This window comes from Mustela nivalis, assembly GCF_964662115.1.
Source record: "Mustela nivalis genome assembly, chromosome: 14".
Classification (NCBI taxonomy): Eukaryota; Metazoa; Chordata; class Mammalia; order Carnivora; family Mustelidae; genus Mustela; species Mustela nivalis.
This window is the reverse complement of record NC_139033.1, coordinates 90,934,500-90,947,204: the sequence shown is the minus strand read 5'-3', so window position 1 is coordinate 90,947,204 and position 12,705 is coordinate 90,934,500. Positions and strand designations below refer to the sequence as shown.

The 12,705-nt window shown below is 47.5% G+C and overlaps 1 protein-coding gene across 1 annotated transcript; it reads left to right on the top strand.

Annotated features, from left to right (window-relative positions):
- Window positions 1-590: 590 nt before the first annotated feature.
- Window positions 591-7,371, top strand: CRYBA4 (crystallin beta A4). The gene is made up of 6 exons (XM_082698658.1): window positions 591-653; window positions 1,250-1,300; window positions 1,952-2,070; window positions 3,407-3,548; window positions 5,234-5,376; window positions 7,098-7,371. The coding sequence occupies exons 2-6, from the start codon at window positions 1,262-1,264 to the stop codon at window positions 7,243-7,245; spliced, it is 591 nt and encodes a 196-aa protein (XP_082554784.1). The 5' UTR covers window positions 591-653; window positions 1,250-1,261; the 3' UTR covers window positions 7,246-7,371.
- Window positions 7,372-12,705: the final 5,334 nt, after the last annotated feature.

Here is a 12,705-nt window from a genome sequence, read left to right as displayed (position 1 = left end):
GAGCCCCGCGTCAGGCTCTGTGCTCGGTGCAGAGTCTGCTTGTCCCTGTCCTATTGCTCCTTCTCCCATCCCCACTCATGTTCACTTGCCCCCTCTCTCTCTCTGTCAAATAAATAGATAAAATCTTTAAAAAATAAATGCCACCTCCAACACGAAGCCAACCCTGATTGCCCCTAGTGGAAGAGGATGGCGTGTGGCATTTGTGAATGCATTCTCTGTGCCAGGCATGTTACATAACCTAACAACAACCCCATGATGTGGTTTATTCTTGTCCTATTTTGTAGGCAGAAATCGAGGAGCAATGACCTGCCCCATGTCATGCAGCTAGGAAGGGCGAAGTTTTTGGATTCCTTATCCAGGCCTCATTCTCCTGCTCTGATCAGGAGTCCCATGAAGCTAATTAAGGTAGAACTTCCCCTTCTCTTCTTCATAGCTGATCCCTGAGGGAGGCCACCTGACCCTTTCCCTTCCAGCTGAAGCCAACGCTGCTGACACCTCTCCTTTGGGACTTCAGCCAGGACTGGCTTTTGTTTCGACTGCTCGCATGCTGAGTCGGAGCTTTGTCTCCCAGGGGCCCTCTTCCCTCCCTGCCTATAAGAGCCTGACCTCGGCTGGTCCCACCATGTTCTGGCATATTCTCTGGGTCCGTCTTGGTAAGTCCCAGGCTTGGAGAAGGGGTGGGATTTGCGCTCCGAGTGAGCACCATGGGAGGTGGGGAGACCAGGTCTCCAGTCCTAGGGATAACACTGCCATCCTAAATGTCATCCTCACCCTAACCAAGGTCAGGTCCCCACCGTCAGGACCAATACCTGTCACCCTCATTTAAAAACAAAATTATTCCTATAGTCCTTTGCCTCGATTGTCATCATTAGAGTCACTTCCTTGCATCAGGTGCTGCCTTGGGGAGGTTCTCTTAAACTTAGCACCCTGACACTGGCTAGGATGATCCATCCCACTGGCAGCCACAGACGTTTTCCCACAGTGAGTGGATAAATTAATACACAGTGGGGATCAGAGGCAAGGGGACCCCAAGTGGGTAAGTTTTGATATGGTGTATAGGAAGCAAGAAGGTAGATGACATTCATCACAGATGGAAAGTCACAGATTGAGAAGGAGAGGAATGGGGCAAACCTAGTGCAGTCCTACCTGGATCCCATCTGGATCCCGATCTTGCCCAAACTAGACTTTATCATCCAGAAGGACAGCAGACGGTCAGGGTGGCTGGTTATCATGTTCTTCTCTCATGTAGGAAGCTGGCGACATGACCCTCCAGTGCACCAAGTCAGCAGGACACTGGAAGGTAGGAAGAGGCACGAGTGGGTGGTGTCTGAGGAATGAAGGGGGTGCAGAGGTCAAACCCAGGTCCAGGGGACCCTCTCAATCTCCTCTGTTGAATCCCCACCTTACTCTGGGGAACATGTTATGAGGCTCCATTTTTGCAGAGGATGCCGTCGAGGCTCAAAGAGGGGAAGGGACTTGCCCAAAGTTATACACAGGGTCTTGAGTTGAACTAGGGTCTTCTGGTCCCCAGACTGAACCAGCAACACTCCGGCAGAGAGGGCAAATTGGTGACTGCACACAGTCTTTGGGCAGGGTTTCTTTGGTCCCCTCTGCGTCAAAAAAAATTTTTTTTGGAATTCATCATTAGCCTTCAAAAAACTGGAGGGTCCACAGAAAAGTCCAGATAGAGTGATTGTCTTGAGAATTTGGAAAATCTGGCTGGCATTCCCAGGGGGCAAAAACAGATGGCACTGAACAGAGATCACCCATTTATGGAATCTGGGCCTTCCAGTCTGCGGCCCTTCTCCATCCTTACCTACCCGGCCCCTGGAGGTATCTGAGTTTGCTGTCCTTTCTTGCCCTGACCCACCATTAGTCCTGCAGTGAGTTCCTAAACCCTCATCACCCACAGGACTCTGATGCTAGTCTCCTGCTTTTCTCTCTGTCACAGATTGTGGTGTGGGATGAGGAGGGCTTCCAGGGCCGGAGGCATGAGTTTACGGCGGAGTGCCCCAGTGTGCTGGAGCTTGGCTTTGAGACTGTGCGATCTTTGAAAGTGCTGAGTGGCGCGTGAGTGTGGGGGGATCTGAGTTGGGGTGGAGGCGGACAAGATGAGGTCTAGAAAGGGGTGTACTTGGCCCTACCTTCCCAGGCTCTAACTGTACTAGTGTGCCTTCCTTGGGTCCAAAGTGTTGGGCAGTGTGCAGGACAGTAGTGTAAGGTTAAGCAGGTTGTGCACTGCGCAAATGTAGGTATCATCATTCACAGAGATCCTGTGCATTGGATGAAGGAGTCTTGTAGGATCACACTTTTAGAATCAAGTGTTGGGTCTGAAATGTTCCCCTTAAGCATAAAAAGAAAGAAAAAAATCACTTGCCAAAAATAGAAGGTAACTATTAAAATATATATAGTAAAAAATAATGCTATTATTCTTTAGTTGAACATTGTTGCTGGAGGCTCTGAGCATAGGATACATTGTGTTAAAAGCAAAAGAGAGAGATTAATGAAATGTGGAAGTATTAATGACACACTAATATCACACTGAGGCTTCTATCCATATCAGCACCTTTTTTTGTAGAACTTTCTGTAAAGGTTAAACTGTTCCATGTCTGCATTATCTGATTTTGAACACTGGCCACATATGACCATTGATGACTTGAAATGTAGCCGGTGCATCTAAAGAACTGAATTTTTAATTTAATTTAATTTAGTTTAATTAAATTTTATAGAAGTTTTAAATTTAATTAGCTGTATGTGGCCAGTGGCTACCATACTAGTTAGAAGTTTCTAGAAGTTTGGGAGGTAGATTGGAAGGAGAACAATGTTCTCTCTATGTGATTTGGAGTCACTTTATATTATGCTTGTGAGTGCCACTAAGGTCCTCTTGGGTGGTATTTATGCACCTCACATCTGGGAGAAAAAACCCTTCACTTCCGCTTTTGCAGGTGGGGAATTAGGGATTAGATGGGAGCAGTGACTTGTTTAGGGATATGTCCAGCAAACTGACAGATTCTGCCTGGAAGGAGAAAATAAGCTCAGGTTTATTACTTACATAAGACAGTTTGTTATTTAAGTAGCCAGCAAATGCGAGGTCATCATAGTGGCAGCCTCCTGTGTCCCTTGTCCCACAGGATGACACCAAAAGGGGCCAGATGACCGCAAGAGTGGTGGGCACCCTGCTGTTGAGGACCTGCTCCATGCTTCAGCTGTGGCTCGAAGCTCTACCCTCCAGGGTAGGGGTACCGGGGTACAGGCTCCTCCCTCCTCTCTCAGTGTGACAACTAAAAATGTCTCTAGACATTGGTTAAATACCTCCCAAATGGTAACTCTCAAATGATAACCATTGATCTGGAACTCAGGATGAGGGGGTCTCTTACCTCTTGTACTCTCTACCCTCTATCCACAGGTGGGTAGGCTTTGAGCATGCTGGCTTCCAAGGGCAGCAGTACGTGCTGGAGCGGGGCGAGTACCCATGCTGGGATGCCTGGAGTGGCAACACCGCTTACCCCACAGATAGGCTCACCTCCTTCCGACCAGTGGCCTGTGCCGTGAGTCCTGCCACCACATCGTCCCAGTGGGGTTTGGGAACTGACTAAACCAGAGTTCAAATTCTCATGTTACTTCTTCAATCTCTGTGACTTGGCATCCCTCCCTCCCCTCTCTGAGCATTGGTCTCTTCTTGAAATGGGGCCACATCATGGGGAAGAGGAATGGGTGGCATCTGGACCAGATCACCACACACATTGTGACCTTCACGACTTTGGTTATGATATGAGCCCCTGCATGTTTCACATCCCTCTCTTCATGACTCGGAGATACCAGGAGAAGCTGAGTGCCAGGGTTGGCAGGACAAGATGGGGAGGAAGGTTCTATTTTTCTTCCTGATTCCTTATCAGTGTTCCTGATTTTATACTCTAGCTACTGTTTATGGAGTATGCATGGAGGTGGACATTACTAGCTCTGTCTTACAGATGAAAGAGCTGAGGCTAAAAAGATGTATTTATTTTTCTTCAAAAGCAACTTTCATCAATTTAAAAATCATATAAGGCACATAGATTTTACACCCAAAGTTCAGAATAAAACCTAATATGACAGAGTAAGAAAAGTCACTTATACCTACATGACTGAACAGAAGCGCAGTATTTTTTTTTAAAGATTTTATTTATTTATTTGACAGAGATCATATGTAGGCAGAGAGGCAGGCAGAGAGAGAGAGGGGAAGGGAAGCAGGCTCCCTGCTGAGCAGAGAGCGAGATGCGATGCGGGGCTAGATCCCAGGATCCTGGGATCAGGACCTGAGCTGAAGGCAGAGGCTTTAACCCACTGAGCCACCCAGGTGCCCCCAGAAGCGCAATCTTAAAAATGCTGGAGACTTCCTTTGGTCTTGTTTTTATTCACAGATTCTGCCTACACCAACTGGTATTCACATCTGTGTCTGTATCTATCCACCTATATGCCTATTCCTATGTATTTGGGCACATTTGCAACTTTGTTACAAAAATGGAATTGAAAGAAACGCAGGCTTAGAAATCAGCTTTTCTCACAGGGCAAATTGATCACAATCATCCTCCCGGGTGATTAAATCTCATTGACAGCATCATTGTTCATAGCTCCCCAGTATTTCAAATTGTGAGCAAGTTCATTTGCTCCTGTATTCCACAATGGCCCAGGCATTGTGCTGATACAGGGACCCACGGTGGACCGTGACTGTGACCATGCTATCCCTGATTTCATGCAGTTTACAGCTTCTGATTTCACTCTGTCCTCCAAATGATCTTGACAAGTGGAGGCGGTTAGTTTCATTTTATGGGTATGGAAACAGCTGAGAAACACTATGTGACATGTCCCAGCTGGTATGTGTGGAGTCAGAATTTGAACCCAGATCACAATAATCCTCTTCTTAGCTCAGTTAACCACCTGATCCCCCAGTTGGGGACTTTCAGGCTTCCTCTTTTCCCCCCTCCTCTCTTCCTCTCTTCCTCCCTTATCTTTTCAGTTGTTATCTTCAAGGCTGGGCTGAACATATCCGTGGCTTATTTGTTCCATAGTTATTTTCTTCGTGTACATTTCTGGAAGGGCAAATGGTGCACACCTTTTGTAAGGTTTTGTTGCCTTATTACCCTTCCAAAATGTAAGGAAGGCTGATTTGGGGGGACAAGGGAAGGGGTGTCTGGAGAGGCACGTGGGTTCTCAGCTGGGTGCCTGGAGGTCTGACCGTTTCCTCTGCTTACAGAACCACCGTGACTCGAGGCTGACCATCTTTGAGCAAGAGAACTTTCTGGGCAGGAAAGGCGAGCTGAGTGATGACTACCCCTCCCTCCAGGCCATGGGCTGGGATGGCAATGAAGTGGGGTCTTTCCACGTGCACTCAGGGGCGTAAGTGAATCCAAGGCTCTGCCTGACAGGGAAGGAGAGGCTGTGAAAACTGTGTGCTGGGGATTTGGGGGCTCTGATACCCACATTCCAGAGGAGGACACTGAGGCACAGAGAGGTCTCAGGCAGAATTTGGGGGACCACAAATAGCAGACTCCCATATCAAACTGACACTATGCCCAGAGAATATTTATTGATCCTTGTCACCTGCTTCAGGAACAGCTGGATCCAGGTGCTACAGGTAGGGTTCTTTCTTTCTCCCCCTCTTGCTCTGTCTGCCTCATCGTCATTATATTTGTAGGCACTCTCTTCCCAAGCAAAGGCAACGGCGCAGCTTCATCTTTACTCCAGCCAACCCCAGGGCAAGAGAATGCCTGTCTCACTGATTCCTGCAAAGGTTCTAGGAAAGGTTCTCATTGGCTCAACTTGGGTCATGCGCTCAACCCTGAACCAATTGGCTAGGACTGGTCATGTGCTCGTTGCAGAGTGAGCATATTCCCACATTACCTGAGAGGTGGAGGGTTGGAGAAATAGGTGTGGCTCAGGCAGTCTGCTCCAAGACCACCAGGAGGGAGGTGATTAAATCCAGCTTCAAGCCTAGACGGGACTGACTCTTCCCACCCTGTCCCCCAGTGGCTGGCGGTTGAGTGTGAGATGTGAGGGCTTTCCTTAGGGAGGCCACTGCAACCGGCCTCTAGGTGCCCTTTGGCCCCTGGCAGGAGTGAAGGTGAGAGGTGGCTTTTTGTTTTATGGGCGGTGGTGGTTTTTTGGCTTGTTTTTAAATATTTTATTTACTTATTTGAGAGGGAGAGACCGAGAGAATGACAGAGATAGTGAGAAGGCAAGAGTGGAGAGGAGAGGGAGACGCAGACTCCCGGCAGAGCAGGGAGCCCAACACGGGTCTCCATCCTGGGACACTGGGATCGCGCAACCTGAGCTGAAGGCAGATGCTTCACCCACTGAGCCACTCATGTGCTCCCCTTTGTTTTTTAACCATCAGAGAATCTTGTTCCACAGTAGGACTTCTTGTGATTTATTTTATTATTATTATTATTATTTTTTAACCTCTTGTGATTCTTGAGTCCACTTTCCTCTTACAGGAGGGGAAATGGAAGCTCATAAAGTGAGACACCAATTCTTGTCCAGTCTTGAACAATGTACGGGTCAACGAAGGGAAAGAACAACAGCCTTTTCCTTGGAAGGGCTTCTGGCTAAGGGAGGAGGGGAACGAATAATTCTTCACTTCCTCCCTCCCTCCTTTCCTTCTTTTAGTATGTATTAGCCTCCGTGGCCAGGGGCATTGCACTGTGCACCAGAGAGCCCAACGAACCAGACACATATGCACCCCTACACCCAGGAGCTCCCCCAGCTGTCACAGGAGGCTGACATTTTATAAACAATCTGATAATTGTCTAATTATATGAGAGCTACAGAGGACCAGTAGGAGTGTGGCCTGATTTGGAGAACCAGTCCTCAGAACAAGAAGATAAATACAGCTTGGTCAGGGGCTGGGCAAAACATGGCTAAAACGGTGTTCTTGGCAGAGGGAACATCATGATCACAGGCCAGGTCGTGGGGGGGTGTAGGGGAGAGCAGGGCACATTCTGGGCAGTGAAGGAAGGCTGGGATGGCTGGAATGTGTCTACAGCACCGGTCCCTTCGTCCCTGTGTGCTCACCTTGTGGGTGCTTCTCGAGGGTAATGGTCTGCTCTTCCCTTCCCCAGCTGGGTTTGCTCCCAGTTTCCCGGCTACCGAGGCTTTCAGTATGTGCTGGAGTGCGATCACCACTCAGGCGACTACAAGCACTTCCGAGAGTGGGGCTCTCACGCGCAGACTTTCCAGGTGCAGAGTGTCCGCAGGATCCAGCAGTGAGCAGGGGAACCGGCGTGGTGCCTAGGAGCCAAGGGGGAGCCTGTCTGGAAGGAGGAGCTGCAGAGGGTCTTCCGTGCCCACTCCTCTGCCTCCTCCCGGTGGCCCCCGTGAGCCAGTTCATACACAGTCAGCACGAAAGTAATAAAAGAGGTCTAGTGCTAGCTTGTGCATTTTGATTTCATCAAGTCTCTCAAGGAACTGATTTTTCCGCTTTGTCGATTTGCTCCATCGTTTCTCTGTGTCCTACTTTGCTCTGTCTTACTTGTGACCATTTCCTTGCTTCTGTTTACTTTGGTTTATTTTATTCTTAGTTTTTCTCGCTTGTAGGGGTACACCCTTCGGTCATTGATTGTGGTACTGCTTTTCTCTCCCAGTAGAGTCCTCTAGAGCTCTTAATTTCCCTATGAGCACAACTGCAGTGGCTTCCCCCAAATTTGAATCATTCAGTCCGATAGTTCCTGGTTTCCCTTGCGAGTTCTTCGTAGGCCCATGGGTTCTTTCATGATATGTTATTTTGGGGGATTTTCACGATATTGTATTGTTACGGATTTGTTCTGAAGTCCGATTTCCAACACTCGTGCTTACTTTGGCAGCACATGGATGAAAATTGGAACAATATAAGATTTCAACACTCTAAAATAAGCCCAGACTTAAATTTTACAGCCCACCACATGGTCTACGTTTGTTGTGCACTTGAAAACTGCTTAAATTTGGCAGTTGTCCCATGGAGGTTCTGTCCATATCAATTAGGTCGAGTTGAGGTTGGTTAGTGTTTTTGGCAAGTGTGCGTTAGATTTTTCTACATTTTTGTTGATTTTTTTTAAACTCAGATTTTTATCTGTTACTGAGAGAGGGTTGTTAGTATCTCCTACTATAATCTGGATTTATCTGGTTTTTTTCCCTTTAGTTTTATGCATTTTTGCTTCCTGATTTTTTTCTTTGTTCCAGAATTTTTTTTTTTTAAGATTTTTTATTTATTTATTTGACAGACAGAGATCACAAGCAGGCAGAAAGGCAGGCAGAGAGAGGGAGAGGAGGAAGCAGGCTCCCTGCAAAGCAGAGAGACTGATGTCGATCCCAGGACCCAGAGATCATGACCTAAGCCGAAGACAGCGGCTCAACCCACTGAGCCACCCAGGCGCCCCTTGTTCCAGAATTTTGATACTGTTATTAGGTGCACTTACATATGCATACATATACCTATATTTTTAAAAGATTTTATTATTTATGTGTGAGAGAAAGCATGTGAGAGCGTGAGCGAGCGAGCATGGGGGAGGGGGCAGAGGGAGAAGCAGACTCCCAGATGAGCAAGGAGCCAGATGTGGGGGCTTGATCTCTTGACCCTGAGATCTTGACCTGAGCCCATGGCAGAGGCTTAACTGACTGAGCCTCCCAAGTGCCCTAGTCTTTTTTTTTTTAAAGCATATGCAGAGGGAACCAGTTCTCTCCCCTGGCAAAATTTCTCATGTTCCTTTTGTTTTTACCCACAGTTCGCTCTCACACACTACCCTGGAGTCTCTCAATTGACGTAGTCTACCATCTAAAGGAGCCCCAGAGGAAGTCTTTAAAACTGAGACATAAACTCCCATTCCACTCGCAGGCAGCTTGAGCTGGAGATGGGTTTTACCTCGGGCTCTCTCCCCACCCCTGGTTCTTTATTATGTAGATTGCCTTAACTTCATCAGCCTTCCGGCTCTTTTTCCAGGCAGTCTTCCTCTGCCATCAGTAAATGGGACAGAGACCGGACAGGGTGGGGTCGAGCAGGGCTGCTGGAAAAGATAACAATATCAGGCTCAGGAAGGGGGAGGGATGTGTTTGGGAGCATTTGCTCTGGAGTTATTCTTAACCCCTCTTGGGTTACCGTCCCATCCATTCAGACTATCGTTTGCCGGGGACCCTCTGTGCACCAGGCCCTGGGAAGTGGTACACAAGGGACTCAAAGTCCCTTTTCTCACCAGGCTGGATGGGGAAGTAGGCTGAGTCTCCAGTGGGTCACAGTATCCCGAGATACCAGGGGAGGCATGCTGGCTGTCAGGCTGGGAGAGGGGCAGATGACAGGAGAGGGGTGGGGGAGGGGCAGATGACAGGAGAGGGGTGGGGGAGGGGCAGCCTCTCCTTGGTGCTTACCTCTACAACCACGTTTTCTCTGAACTTGACCCCTGAATGTCCAGGGATGTCCAGACACATGGATGTCTAATGCACATCTAAACCAAACCCATAAACACAGAAACTTCAACTCTCCAGCTCTTCAGGCCAAAAACGAGGAAGAATTCGTAACATTTCTCTTTATCTCTCACCCGGTAGTAATCCAGCAGCAAAGCCCCCCCGCTTTGATGGAATCCAATTACTTACTATTATCCATCCCCTTTGCTCCTACCTTTGCCCACAAGCATCCTGTTCTTTGCCCCTGCAGCCGGAGTGGTTGGTCCTGTTGAAAACAGAAGGCGGATCTTGACACACACTCACACACACACACACACACACCCCCGCCCCCGCTTGAAACCCTAGGATGCTTTCCCCATCCCACTCCCAAGGCGACAAAAATAAAACCTAAAACAAAAAACAAAAAAAAACCCAAAACCAATTCAAACCACAGCAACACTTTTGTAGTTTTCTCCAAGGCTGACCATGACTTGCCTCTCCTGTGGCCTCTCTGACCTCAGGTTCCCCTTGTGAGTCTTCTCTGAACATTCCAAGGGCATTTGCCTGCTCTTTGCCCAAACAAAACACCACGGACTGGGGCACTTAAGAAACAGATAGGGATGTCTTACAGTCCTGGAGGCTCAAGTCCAAGGTCAAGGGGCCATCAGAATTGGTTTCTGGTGAGGCCTCCCTAATTGGCTTGAGGATGGCAGCCTCTACCCTGTCCTCATGTGACCGTCCCTCTGTGCACATGTGCACCCCTGGTGGCCCTTCCTTTTCCGGTAAGGACCCAGTCCAACTGGGTTAGTGCCACACCACGACAGCCTAACTTAATCACCTCTGTCAAGAGCTTTTCCCCCAGTTGGGTTACTTCTGAGGTACTGGGAGTTGGGACTTCAACACATGAATTTTGGGGGGAGGTATGTTTGTCCACAATACCAGGTTTATTCCCCCCATGCTGAGGTTTTTTGGTTCTTACTGTTCCCTGTTCCCTTAGATAGTTTCCACTAACAGCCCCTCACCTGGAGTCAAAGGTTCAGACTTGGAAGGAAACTTCTAGATCAAATCTAGTGTTTCACAACCTTTTCTTAATTATTGTCCTCCCCACTCTAGAAGTCTTTTTACACACTCTTTTCCTCATGGTCAGCCCCCCGCCATGAAATTTTAATACAATTTTATATATTACGATTTAATACAAAATTATATTACAAACAATATTACAATTTAATACAAAATTATATTACAATTTTAATATAATGTGTATCTGTGTATGGCCTCTCTTCTCTGTGTATCTGTGCTTTAGACATAAAAAGAATTAAGGTTTATTTTTTTCCTCCCTGAGAGCCAATTTTCACCTCCTGGGGGCGCTGTTGCCCCCAGTAAGAGTGTATAATGGAGTCTCACCCTTTCTCCAGGTTTGCTGGGAAAAGGAAACCCCACGATGGATAAGGACTTGCCTAAGGACATACAGTATATAAGGCAAAGCCTGGATTATGAACACAGACTTGCTGATATTCTCCGACTAAACTCCATTCATTCATTCATTCATTCACTCAACAAACATGTACCAAATGTCTACAATATACTGCTCAGTTATAGGTTCTGAGGATCTAACAGGGAATGAAACAAACAAAAATCCCTTCCTTCGAGGAATTTTTTTTTTAAAAGATTTTATTTATTTATTTGACAGAGAGAGATCACAAGTAGGTAGAGAGGCAGGCAGAGAGAGAGAGAGAGGGAAGCAGGCTCCCTGTTGAGCAGAGAGCCCAATGCGGGACTCGATCCCAGGACCCTGAGATCATGACCTGAGCTGAAGGCAGAGGCTTTAACCCACTGAGCCACCCAGGCACCCCCCTTCGAGGAATTTTAATTCAGTTGGGGGACACAAATTTTACCCCCATAACTCCATGGTTCTTCAGTTAAGATTTATCAAAGACCATTTTGCAGGTATTGTTACATTGTTCCTTGAAAAAAAAACTATGTCCAAAAATCTTGGGCATTGTTGGTGTCTAGTCTGCAGGCCTTCTTGAAACCAGCCATAGTTTATTGTGTTTCCTGTGACTCCCTGGATGGGTGGATGCAGTGTTCAGAGTTTCCCAAACTAATTTGACCACACAACTATTACTATTATTCTTTATTCTTTTTTTTTTCTTGGTGAACTCATCTTGCATGATGAGTGAGCTGAGGAGCACAGGTGAGACATGCTAAAGTTAGCCATGATAGCCAATCAGAGCCTAGTATGAATTAGTTCACGTATGTCTGGGTCCTGCTGTTCACCAGGGCTTTAAGAAATGGACTGTGGGGGCGCCTGGGTGGCTCGGTGGGTTAAGCCGCTGCCTTCGGCTCGGGTCATGATCTCAGGGTCTTGGGATCGAGCCCCGTATTGGGCTCTCTGCTCAGCAGGGAGCCTGCTTCCTCCTCTCTCTCTGCCTGCCTCTCTGCCTGCTTGTCATCTCTCTCTGTCAAATCAATAAATAAAAAAATCTTTAAAAAAAAAAAAAGAAAAAAAGAAATGGACTGTGGAAGAAGTGAGCGCTGCTGTGGGTGTATGGTATAGGGGTGCTGTCTGGGAAGTGGTCTCAGTCTTAGGGAATGGGCATTAGGAAGATAAAGGAGTGGAAATTCTACAGAGAGGATGGTGAAGTTGGTCTCTGTGGATTCTGACATTTTGCTAAGGCCTTGGATGGGGGCTGGGCCTGCAACCATCTTCCATCCAGATGTGTCCTCACCTGGAACACTGAGAACCTGGAAGGCACTGGATGTGGTGGTTGGTGAGGGGGATTGTAACCCTACAGCTGCCGGCAGCTGTCTGACCCTGACCTCTCTGGGCAGGCACTGTACTCTGGGGAAGCAGTCATCACAGCCCCGGGTTTGCAATCTGGGCTTACCAGGTTGTGATCTCAGTTTCCTCCTTTGCTAACTGGGGACACACAAGACCTACCTCTTCCCTTTTGAAAAGTGAAATGGCATATCACACTTGCCTATCCCCAGAACACATGCCACGTAAGCTATCAGTAACGGTGGAAATCATTGGCATTATTCTATCTCTCTGTCCTTTGGCTTTGATATCCCCAGTCTCAACCTCCAGTCCCTTCATCTTGGGCATGCCTTCCTCAAGATTAATGATAATATTGATGGCACATCTGATGTTGGTTCCTTTCTCATATCACATGATATGACATGTGATATTTAAATGACAGTTAACTCCTTGACGTCATTATTATTCCTTTAAAACTCATCAGAATCTTGAGAGTCCTAGGCTCAGAGAGGTCAAGCAACTTGCCCAAAACCATCCAGCCTGTAAGAGGGTTGAGCTCA